The sequence below is a fragment of the Anopheles merus genome, chromosome 2R, assembly GCF_017562075.2.
Source record: "Anopheles merus strain MAF chromosome 2R, AmerM5.1, whole genome shotgun sequence".
NCBI lineage: Eukaryota > Metazoa > Arthropoda > Insecta > Diptera > Culicidae > Anopheles > Anopheles merus.
In genome coordinates this window covers 59,929,861-59,942,490 of record NC_054082.1, presented here as the reverse complement: position 1 = coordinate 59,942,490, position 12,630 = coordinate 59,929,861, and the positions used below count along the sequence as shown (strand labels likewise).

General features: G+C 44.2%; 1 protein-coding gene across 3 annotated transcripts; it reads left to right on the top strand.

Moving 5' to 3' along the window:
* The first annotated feature begins 411 nt into the window (after positions 1-411).
* LOC121589985 lies at positions 412-6,045 on the top strand. Of its 3 annotated transcripts, none has more exons than XM_041909294.1 (2): positions 412-5,731; positions 5,956-6,045. In XM_041909294.1, the coding sequence occupies exon 1, from the start codon at positions 4,060-4,062 to the stop codon at positions 5,035-5,037; it is 978 nt and encodes a 325-aa protein (XP_041765228.1). In that variant the 5' UTR covers positions 412-4,059; the 3' UTR covers positions 5,038-5,731; positions 5,956-6,045. All 3 variants share the same exon structure in this region, with proteins under 3 accessions (XP_041765228.1, XP_041765229.1, XP_041765230.1).
* The last annotated feature ends 6,585 nt before the right edge of the window (positions 6,046-12,630 follow it).

Sequence of the window (12,630 nt, the reverse complement as noted above, 5' to 3'; positions counted from 1 at the left end):
CTGGCGGCGGAAGGCACGGGTAGAAGCGCAAGTAAGGCAAGCCAGGAGGGAGAGGAGAGGAAGAAGCGGACGAAAAAATGGGCGCCATTATTTTTTTTTAATTTTTAGACCGTTTTTTTTTGCTCCGCCGCCGCCCGAACTTGGCCCGAACTGCCCGAACTGCGCGACCCAGCGCAGGAATCGCTGAAGTCCAGCGCGTGAGACGAGCCAAAATATGCGCTGGCCAACGCAGATTTTGGTACATTTTCTGCGCTGGAAACTGCTCGAATTTGCGCAGCGGGCTCTGATTGCAATACAGTCTGTTCCCAAGTTACGCGGTTTCTGCGTTCCCGACGAATCCGCGTAACTCGAATATCCGCGTAGGTCGAATTTCGTGGTTTTTGACTAAAATACTATTGATTACTCGAAGTTTTTGATTTAATTTAGTACTTTTGTACACTATTTGGGTAACGGTCAGGCGAAATAGAAAACGCATCGAGCGAAACGCACTAAGCGAAATGGGCAACGCAGGAGAGAAAACGCACTGTTGTTTCGCCCGACCGAATGAAAAAAGGAAGAGAGGAGTTTCCGGAAAAGAGACGATCTTTTTGGAGATAGGAAAGAGCAACGTGGGCAGCATCATTTTTTTAAGCGTCACCAATAAATAAAAGTGTGCTATTAAAAAGGTGTTTAAAGTTTTCCATCTCTACAAATTTCTTTAAAAATTGATCAGCATCAAGAAGTGGGAAAGATGAACTGCGTTGCTTGCAATCGCCCTGACGAAGCGGAGGATATGGTGTCATGTGACAAGTGTGGAGAGTGGCAACATTATGCGTGTGCAGGAGTCGACGATGAAATTAAGCACAACCCGTGGATGTGTGAAAAGTGCAGTTCTGGAGTGAAGACCACAGTTGATTCGATGGAAGTTACGAATCACGCAGAGCAGGTCGGCGGAAACGTTAAAGGTGAGCCTAAGAGTAGGAGCGCCACGCGGTCGGCAAAGGAACGATCGTACGACGATGATAAGCGCTCTCTGAAAGAGGAGCAAAGCGTTTCTAACTCCACTGTGGCGAGTAGTACTGGTGCGACAAAAAAGCGGTACAAGGACGAGAAGTTATTATCGACAAGTGGTGTAGAAGAGTGGCCAACGGTAATCGACGGGCGGTCGATCGAGCGTAATGCAGCGGTTCGACGGCGTGATGAGGATACGTTGTCGAAGAATAGCGGCGTAGCGGAGCGGCGAGAGGAAATCGGCGGACGGTCGATAGTTCGTGAAACAGGTGAGCGGATGCGTGGTGACGACACGCGGTCGATGCTTAGTGATGGAACGGAGCGGCTGGAGGTAATCGACGGGCGGTCGATCGTGCGTAGTGCAGCGGTTCGACGGTGTGATGACGATACGCTATCGAAGAATAGCGGCATAGCGGAGCGGCGAGAGGAAATCGGCGGACGGTCGATAGTTCGTGAAACAGGTGAGCGGATGCGTGGTGACGACACGCGGTCGATGCTTAGTGATGGAACGGAGCGGCTGGAGGTAATCGACGGGCGGTCGATCGTGCGTAGTTCAGCGGTACGACGGCGTGATGACGATACGCTATCGAAGAATAGCGGCGAGAGGAAATCGGCGGACGGTCGATAGTTCGTGAAACAGGTGAGCGGATGCGTGGTGACGACACGCGGTCGATGCTTAGTGAAGAAACGGAGCGGCTGGAGGTAATCGACGGGCGGTCGATCGTGCGTAGTGCAGCGGTACGACGGCGTGATGACGATACGCTATCGAAGAATAGCGGCGAGAGGAAATCGGCGGACGGTCGATAGTTCGTGAAACAGGTGAGCGGATGCGTGGTGACGACACGCGGTCGATGCTTAGTGATGGAACGGAGCGGCTGGAGGTAATCGACGGGCGGTCGATCGTGCGTAGTGCAGCGGTTCGACGGTGTGATGACGATACGCTATCGAAGAATAGCGGCGTAGCGGAGCGGCGAGAGGACATCGGCGGACGGTCGATAGTTTGTGGAACGGGTGAGCGGATGCGTGGTGACGACACGCGATCGATGCTTAGTGATGGAACGGAGCGGCTGGAGGTAATCGACGGGCGGTCGATCGTGCGTAGTGCAGCGGTTCGACGGCGTGATGACGATACGCTATCGAAGAATAGCGGCGTAGCGGAGCGGCGAGAGGAAATCGGCGGACGGTCGATAGTTTGTGGAACGGGTGAGCGGAAGCAAGGTGACGACATGCGGTCTATGCGTAGCGAAGTGATGGGACAGCAGGATCATTTCAACGATCGGTCGATAGGTCGTGGAACGAGAGAGTGAATACCTAGTGACGACGCGCGGTCGGTGTGTAGTGGTATAACGGGACGAAGACAGGGTAATGACACGCGGTCAATACATGAGGGTGAGGCAAGGCGGAGGCGAGATGGTACAAGCCAACGAAGGTGTGAGGACGATGTACTCTCACGGTACACGAATGAGACAGTGCGCAGGGGAGACGACGAAGAAGAAGAATTGCAAGAGAAATTACTGATAAATGAGATTGCATTATTCAGGTTGCAATTGAGTAAGCGTTTGCGTGCGGAGAAAGAGAAGCAAGAGAGAGAGTTGGATGAATTGCGTGCTACTAGAATTGCAAGATATGGGTTGGATAAAGACAGTGTGCGATCTATGATGACAGAAAGTAAAGTAGAAGAATGGTTAGATGATGCGTCTAGAAAAAGTAACAAGCCAAGAAAAAATGACGTTAAGGAAGAAAGTGAACCAACAAACAAACAGATTGCAGCGCGACATATAATCGGGAAGGATTTGCCGATGTTTTCGGGTGACCCGAAAGAATGGGCCATATGGTACGCCGGCTACGAAAGAACCACCAAAACATGCGGTTTTTCATTAGACGAAAACCTGATTAGGCTGCAACGGTGTTTAAAAGGGCAAGCTCTAGAATTAGTGCAAGGCCGCTTGTTGATACCTGACAATGTTCCTTGCGTGATTAACCGCTTAAAAAACGGTTCGGCCAGCCGAATGGTTTGATACGATCGTTGATCGACAGGGTTAGGATGACACCTTCTCCAAGAAGAGATGACCTGCAGAGTCTAATTAGGTTCGGAAGCGTAGTCGATGGTTTGGTACAGCATATCGAGGCAGCAAGAATGAAAAATCACCTTAATAACCCTACACTGTTGCACGATGTAGTGCACAAGCTTCGTACAGAGTACCAAATGAAATGGGCAGAATATAAATTAAAGGAAAGTAAAGAAGAAGACCTCGGTATGTTCGGATGCTTCATGAATCTTCTGTTGGATTTAGCTTTCGAAATAGTTGATGATAAAACGGTCACTGGAAGAGGACACGTCAATGTCCATAACAATAATACGCAAATATGGTCACAGAGGACATGTGCGGTATGTAATGGAGGAGGGCATGGAGTATCGACCTGTGCCACATTTAGATCATTAACAAATAACGAACGGTGGAGGCGAGTAAAAAGTTTGTCATTGTGTCGAATGTGCCTCAACAAACATAGTAAATATCCATGTAGAAGCTTTTCGGAATGCGAAATATCGGGCTGTCGCCTCCGACATCACACGTTACTACATCGAACAAATTTAATAGATGATCAACAAAATAATGAATCTCCATGGCAAACGACGAGCAATAGCGGATATTGTGGTACTCATTCGAATATAGGAAGAACAAGTTTGTCCTTATTTAGAATTATACCTATTACGCTCGAGAAAAGCGGTCATACAGTGAGCATTTATGCGCTGTTGGATGAAGAATCTGATTTGACGTTACTAGATGAAGAAATAGCTCAACAAATGCAGATAAGCGAAACTCAACACGAGTTAAAAATGATGTGGACGGGACAAGTAGCAAGGACAGAGCGATATTCCATGAAGATTAACAGTTTAACAATTTACGGCCAACAAAAAAATAAATACCAAGTTAAAGACGTACGAACAGTATCGAGCTTAAAACTCCATGAACGAACGAACGAACGTTGTGCTATCAAGAACTAAAAACAAAATACCCCCATTTAAGTGGCCAACCGATTAAAGATTACAAAAGGATAGTGCCAAGAATGCTGATTGGATTAAATAATTTAAGCCTAATAGTCCCATTAAAAATTCGAGAGGGGGCTTGGAACGAACCAATAGCATCGAAATGTAAATTAGGCTGGGGAATATATGGTCGTACACAATCATCACCAGGACTAGGTGTCATAGGGTACCATAGTGAAGAAGGTTCAGACGACTTAACGCAACTAGTGCGAGACTTTATTATTCATGATAAAATGAACATTACACCCCCAACAGTAATAATTGAGGGAGAAGAAGATAAAAGAGCTCGAACACTTTTAAAAAGTACTACTAAAAGAGTAGGAAAACGGTTCGAGACCGGACTATTGTGGAAAACCGATGAACCAAAATTTCCACCAAGCTACGATATGGCATTTAAAAGGTTGTTTGGACTGGAGAGACGATTACAAAAGGACCAAAAGTTATATGAGAGAGTTTGCAGCTTGTTAAGGGAATATGTAGATAAAGAATATGCGCACCAAGCTACAATTAATGAGCTACAAGATACGAAAATCGACGAATGTTGGTATTTGCCACTAGGATTAGTGATCAATCCGAGAAAACCGAGCAAAGTGAGACTAATTTGGGATGCAGCAGCTGCCTCACATGGAGTATCTCTGAATGCTGCGCTTTTGAAAGGCCCCGACTTATTAAATTCGCTGATATCTGTACTATACAAATTTAGAAAATACGCATACGCTTTAACGGGAGACATAAAAGAGATGTTTCATCGATTACTAATTCGGCCTGCTGATCGGCAATACCAGCGTTTTTTATGGAGAGAAAACCCAACAGAAGACGTTTCTGTATACGTACTGGATGTGGCTATGTTTGGAGCAGCCTGTTCTCCAACTTCAGCGCAATATATTAAAAATCGTAATGCATGGGTAGTAGGTAACAATTCTAAGCGCGCGCTGATTAGATTACCACTATGTGGACGATTACCTCGACAGTTTTGCGACGGTGGAAGAAGCCATTGATGTAGGACTGGAAGTGAAAAGAATCCATGCAGAGGGAGGATTTGAAATACGTCGTTTTTTATCGAACAATCAGGCAATAGTGAAAGGTGTGAGTCAAGAGGCAACGGACATAGATAAGGCTATAGAGATCGACAAAGGAGTAGAATCTGTACTGGGTATGAAGTGGAAACCGGACAAAGACGTTTTAACTTACTCGTTTGTAATAAGGCCGGAAATGGAAAGAATACTGCTAAAACACATATCCCCACAAAGAGAGAGGCATTGAGAATTGTAATGAGCTTGTTCGATCCTCTTGGACTGTTATCCTTTTTCCTTGTACATGGAAGAATACTGCTGCAAGAGATATGGGCTGCTGGAATTGACTGGGCTGAAACGATACACGAAAGTGAAAACCAACAGTGGAGGCGTTGGATCGACATGTTACCCCGATTATCCGAATTCATATATTTGTAGATGCCAGCAAATCCACATATGCAGCTGTAGTATATTTCCGAGTGATTACTGGATACAAGCCCATGGTTGCACTTGTCACAGCAAAGGCGAAAGTTGCACCTTTAAAGCTGAAGTCCGTGCCGCGGTTGGAGCTTCAAGCCGCGGTACTGGGCGTACGACTTCTAAACAACGTAGAAGCGAATCACCGGCTGAAAGTCAAACGACGTGTGCTATGGACCGATTCCGAAATAGTTTTAGCCTGGTTAAGATCCGTTAGCCGGTCTCATGGTACAGTCGTCAACTCGTACGACTTAACAACATGCCCGTCATGGGTTCAAGCCCCGAATAGACCGTGCAGCCATACGTAGGACTGACTATCCTGCTATGGGGGAAATCAATAAGTCACTGAAAGCCAACCCCACAAGTGGGTTGGCAGGCCTTGACCGTCATCGGTTGTTGAGCCAAAGAAAGAAGAAGAAGAAGAAGGTTAAGATCCGACCATAGAAGATACCAACAGTTCGTAGGCTTTCGAGTTGCTGAGATACTTACTTCAACCGATGTAAGTGAATCGCGAAAGGTGGAGTCCAAATTAAATGTGGCAGATTTAGCGACCAAATGGAGCAAGGAGCCTAGTTTCGATGAAAATTCACCATGGTTCAAAGGACCGTCATTTTTAAAACAAACAGAAGAATGTTGGCCAGCACAAAAGATAGAACCATATACAACAAACAACGAACTAAGAGGAGTTAACATCCATGCAGAACAGCAACAAATGGTAGTGATCGAACGATTTTCAAGGTGGGAGAAGCTTGTAGGAAGTATAGCACGAATACATTGGCTTATAAAATACTTGAAGCATAAATGTCAAGGAAATATAAAATGAAGATGCACTGAATCAAGAACAATATGTAAAAGCGGTGATAACACTTTGTATATGGGCACAAAAAGAACACAACGAGGCGGAGATGAAACAAATGCTCAATTTGAAGCAGATACCAAGATCTAGTACGATATATAAATCGTGTCCCTTTTTGGACGAACAAGGTGTTATGAGAATGCGAGGAAGAATAGGAGCCTTACCATACGTACCATACGGAACAAAATATCCCATAATCCTTCCACAAGAGTCACGAATAACGTTTTTACTGGTAGACAAATTCCACAGAAGATACAAGCATGGTAATCGAGAGACAGTTGTGAACGAATTACGACAACAATACTATGTGCCAAAACTGCGGGCGCTGATAGCACGTGTACTTCGCGAATGCATATTTTGTAGGATAAAACACGCTAAAACGTGTACACCCCCTATGGCACCATTACCTATAGAAAGAGTTACACCTTTTGTTCGGCCTTTTACATACGTAGAAATCGACTATTTTGGTCCGGTGTATGTAAAAGTAGGTCGTAGCAACGCAAAACGCTGGATCGCTCTTTTTACCTGTCTAAGTATAAGAGCCATTCATATGGAAGTAGTACATAGTTTATCGACAGAATCGTGTGTAATAGCAGTGCGAAGATTCGTGGCGCGAAGGGGAGCACCAGCTGAAATCTTCAGCGATAATGGTACAAACTTCCAAGGTGCTAGTAGACAGCTGTATTTGGAAAAGAGGCAACGCTACAAAGAATCATCATCCGTTTTCACCAACGCAAACACGCGTTGGAACTTTAATCTACCGGGTGCACCTCACATGGGAGGAGTGTGGGAAAGAATCGTTAGGTCCGTGAAATCGGCAGTAGGCACAGTTATAGACTCACCTAGAAAACCCGACGACGAAACTTTAGAAACGATAATACTAGAAGCAGAATCAATGATCAACACTAGACCCCTTACTTATATTCCTCTTGAGTCAGCCGACCACGAAGCGTTGACTCCAAATCACTTTTTGCTGGGGAGCTCATCAGGCATTAAACAGATAGAAGTACACCCTACCGATATCAAAAGCACAGTGAGGAGCAGCTGGAAGCTGGCACAACATTTGTTAGATAGTTTCTGGAGAAGGTGGTTGAGGGAATATCTGCCCATTATAACACGACAAGATAAATCGTTCACTAATATGAAAGATATCAAAGAAGGCGATGTGCTATTTATAATAGAAAGTGTTAATAGAAATACGTGGAGTATTGTGCTTATTTTCGAGTCAAATTCAAGCGATTCTAATTTTCAATTTAACCGTTATATTAATAATACAATGAAAAAAACTTAATGAATAAATGAAATAGAAGAGAATATATGGTCGGCATTACTTGTTTACAGCATTAAAATATAGAAAGCATTGGTTACCTATGTAAATCGTTAATTTTTTGCAACGTGTGCAATACCCGGGTATGCCAGTTGCCAACTTACGTGTGTAAATCTGGTTACCAACTCTACGGTTAAAGGATGGCGGGTTGGCCAGATCACGACAATGGCGCAGTTGGACGAGTCTTACTTACTTACTTATCCGGCGCTACAACCGCTTTGCGGTCTTGGCCTGCCTCAGGAGTGTCCGAAACCGCTCACGGTCTCGCGCCTTCGTCTGCCAGTCCGTTATCCCGGCCTTAATGGCGGACGCCTCCACGCCATCTTGCCACCTCAATTTGGGCCTACCACGCCTCCTCTGTCCATGTGGACGGCCTAAAAAGACTTTACGGGCTGGGTCGTCCGTTTCCATGCGTATAACATGGCCAGCCCACCGGAGCCTGGCGAGCTTTATACGCTGTACGACAGTGAGGTCGCCGTACATCTCGTATGGACGAGTCTACGCATGGTAAATATAAGGATTTGGTTGGTTATTGTGGGTATTGCGTATTTTCCAAAACAAGTGATCATATGGATGAACGTGGTGCGTATGTGTCAGTGACATAGTTTATATCAATGAAGAAGATACGCACACTAGCAAGTGTTGAACAATATACAGCAATTATCCGCAGTACGCGATACTCGATATACGCGAATTCGCAGTACGCGATTGCTCTAAATTTGACAGCTCTATTTGTTTTTTGCAAATATTTTAATACTTTGAAATATTTTATGCTCTTTTTGGGTTTCTTTCATGTTATTTTTGCATTTTGCATTGAATTTGTGCAAAAGATACCTGTTTTAAAACAAAAAACTTTAATGCAAAACTCTGTGGCGATATTTTTCAACCCTCGAACTGGTAGTGTAAACTATTTTTCCATACAAATCCGCTATACGCGAAAACTCGAGATACGCTATTGCGCTCGGTCCCGTACGATAGCGTATATCGGATAATGACTGTGAACGATTTAGACGTTCCTGAAGATGTCTGTAATAAAAAAAATTAAAAAAATTTACTTCAGGAACACGTTGTAAGTGATTAATGAGCATTAAATACAAGTAGTATTTACTATCATAGTAAAACAGAACATAAATTAGGAACAATGAACAAAATAAAACACAAAATAATAAATAACAGTATGAACTAAGTAAACACTTCATAAATAAATCAATAAATTATTTCTTAAAATGTTTATAAGTGTTATGGAGGCGTTTAGGGCGAAACGCGATAAGTGAGTCAACCTGCGCAAACAGTTCGGCTCCGACTGGCTGGTCACTCAGCGAGCCGAGAGGCCACTCAGCACGATCGGAAGGACGATCGTGCTCTCTTGGATAAGGCGGTCGAGCGGGACGGTCACACCAAAAGGGCATTTAGGATAATAAATTATATTATTGTATTGTATCGTTTTAAATAAGTACAATATCGTTTTAGCAAGCCCCGCAATATCACAAAAGTGGCGACGAGAAAAGTTAATGTGATCGTTTCGTGTTGTTAAGTGCTGACCAATTTTTAATTCGTTTTGTTCGTTTTCTTCCGTGTCCCGCTCACACACATACACCCACACAATTGCGCCACCACGTCCCAAGAAGCGCAAGATGAACCCCGCTGATGCAACGATGGATTTACCGACGGAGGAGGAGCAAGCGACGTGCATCCTTAGGCCGGTCTGGATTTTTCAACCCGGCGGTGATGCAACAACCGGAACATCGCGGCCGCACGTTCCCTCCGTGCACGAAGTAGCGTCCCATCATCAGTTGTCTCCAAACGGACACCTCTATCCGCCATCGCAATTGGGACCCGCATCAGCGCAGCCGGTATCAGCGCCATCGCAATTTGTGCAACCGCCATCGCAAACGGGCTCAGCTGTAGTGGATAACGCCGTACTCCTGCAAACGCTAAATATGATGCAGCAACAAATGGCCCAGCAACAGCAGCTTATTAGTAAAATAATGGCCAGCAAATAAGCAGCCCGTAGTTACGCCAAATTTCAATCCGGAGCAAGCAACGGAAGTATTAGCAAATTCAATTATGGAATTTCGGTTCGATCCTGAAGCTGGCATCACCTTCAGAACATGGTTTTCCCGGTACGAGGAGCTGTTCAACGAGGATGCTTGTCGGCTGAGTGATGCAGCAAAAGTGCGACTGCTTTTAAGCAAGCTAGGTGCAGCCGAGCATGATCGGTATTTGTCGTTTATCCTGCCCCTACGTTCAAGTGAATTTTCATTCAAGGAAACGATCGCAAAGCTCGCTGTGCTGTTCGACGTACAGGAATCCTTGATAAGCAAAAGGTACAAGTGTTTGCAGCTTACAAGGAAACCTGAAGAGGATCTGCTTACCTACGCATGTGTGTAAATAAATCATGCGTAGAGTTCGAGCTCAGCAAGCTCGACGAGGAGCAGCTAAAGTGCCTCTTATTCGTTTGTGGATTAAGAGAAGAACGAGGACGTCGAAGTGCGAACCAGATTGTTGGCGAAAATCGAGGATCGAGAGCAGATTACGTTGCAGCAACTGTCAGAGGATTGTAGTCGCATTGCCGCACTAAAAAGAGACAGCGCAATGATTCAAGAAAATGAACGGCAAGTACTCGCATTGCATAACAAAAATCATACAAACATATTTAACAAACATACTAAAGCTAAAAATTCGAGTTTTCAGCACCGGCAATTCCCCAAAAGAAATAATGTCCAAAGATATGATAAGCAGCGTCCTCCCGCACGGAACACCCATCCCAGTCGACCATGCTGGCTTTGTGGCGACAGACATTGGGTGCAATATTGTGGCTATAAATCGCACAAGTGCCAAGATTGCGGACAAATAGGACATCGGGAAGGCCACTGCAATACCGCGAACCAAAAAGGAAAATTTCGTCAGAGCCCATCGGTGGAGACACGTATCGTCACGGTAAATGCATGTGCCGTCGCGGTAAACCGTAAGTACGTTAAGTACTAATAAATGGGAAAAATGCCAGGTTACAACTCGATACGGGGTCCGATATTACGATCATAAATAGATCTCTGTGGCAAAGCTTAGGCAAACCTCCTCTAAATGCATGCGAGATACGAGCAAAAACAGTTTCAGGGGCCAGCCTTCCCTTAGACGGGGAATTCGAAGGAATTGTTACGGTTGGAGAGAAAACAAAAGCAGCTACCATCCGCGTAGCTTGCGTAAATCTCTTATTATTGGGTGCAGATATCATCGACGCATTTGATCTCGGATCGTTACCGATGAATGCATATTGTGGAGCTGTTTCGACAGCTACACCAATTGCAAAACAATTAGAAACCAAGTTTCCCAGTGTTTTTAGGGGATCAGGTTTATGCACCAAGGCACGTATAAAAGTGCAAGTAAAAGAGAACACCCAACCAACTTTTTGTCCAAAGCGCCCAGTCGCTTATGCTATGCAAGAAGCTGTGAATAAGGAACTCGACAGATTAGAGCAACTTGGAGTTATTACACCGGTAGACTATTCGGAATGGGCGGCTCCTATAGTGGTTGTTAGAAAGGCAAATGGAAACTATAAGAATATGTGGAGACTACTCCACCGGCCTAAATTCAGCATTACGGGCGCATGAATACCCTTTACCATTACCCGAAGACATTTTTGCCAAACTTGCCGGTTGCAAGTATTTTAGCACAATCGATCTATCGGATGCATTTCTTCAGGTGGAAGTAGAAGAAAAATACAGATCGTTTTGGTAATAAATACACACCGTGGTTTGTACACATACAACCGATTACCACCAGGTATAAAGATTGCACCAGCCGCATTCCAGCAAATTATTGATACCATGCTAGCTGGATTGAATGGAGTGTGTGTGGTGCGCTCGGACAAGCAAGTGTTGCGAGCAGCCGGTCGAGCAGGGCTCCCGGCAGGGCACGGTACGGCTGGGCGCGCGCCGACGAATATTTAGTGTGTATTGTGCTTGTGAATTTATATTTATTATGTGTACTGTTATATCAGTGTTTTTAATAAAGTACCTGATGCAAGCCAAAGACACAACAATAAGAAATAAAATAAATAAAGCGATACGTAAAATAAAACAAAATATAATGAAATAAGTTTATTATTAAATATATAAATAAATAATTCAATCAATAAGTTAATTTATTAAAAATAATAATAATAACATGCGTAATTTAAACAATGAAGTTAATAAAGGCATTAACATAATAATTTTTCTACTCAGTGGCTTATAGTGCTGACGCAAAATCTTACTTATTAAACGGTTATACTTGTATGAATTGATGCGATAGACCACATTAAAGCACATTCCACCAGGAATCGATGTAACAAAAAAAATGGAAATGAAGTGTTGAGGCACATCCTTCAAGAGGCCGATGCACCGATGCAATAGGCCATATTAAAGCACATTCCACCAGGAACCGATGCAAAAAAAAAAATAAATAAATAAATAAATAAACGGAGATGAAGAGTTAAGGCACATCCTTCAAGAGGACCGATGCAATAGACCACATTAAAGCACATTCCTCCAGGAATTGATGTTACACAAAAAAAATTAAATTAAATGTTGAGGGACATCCTCCAAGAGGATCGATGCAATAGACCACATTAAAGCACATTCCAACAGGAATCAATGCAATAGACCACATTAAAGCACATTACAAAAGGAATCGATGCAACTTTTAAAAAAAGGTGTGGAAGGATAAGTATCGAAGCAATCCTTCGTGAGGATCGATGCAATAGACCACATTAATGCACATTTCAACGAAAATCGATGCAACAGTGTTATAAGTGTTAAAGCATATCCTTCAATAGGATCGATGCAATCGTAAATACAGTAGAACGTCGATTTTCCGGGGACGGATTAACCGGCGGGCGGCTTAACCGTGCGCATGAATTTGACAGTTGGTCAATCGT

Bases quoted from the DNA above. Each gene is read 5' to 3' on its own strand.
- LOC121589985 (XM_041909294.1), top strand. From the start codon at position 4,060: ATGCTGATTGGATTAAATAATTTAAGCCTAATAGTCCCATTAAAAATT.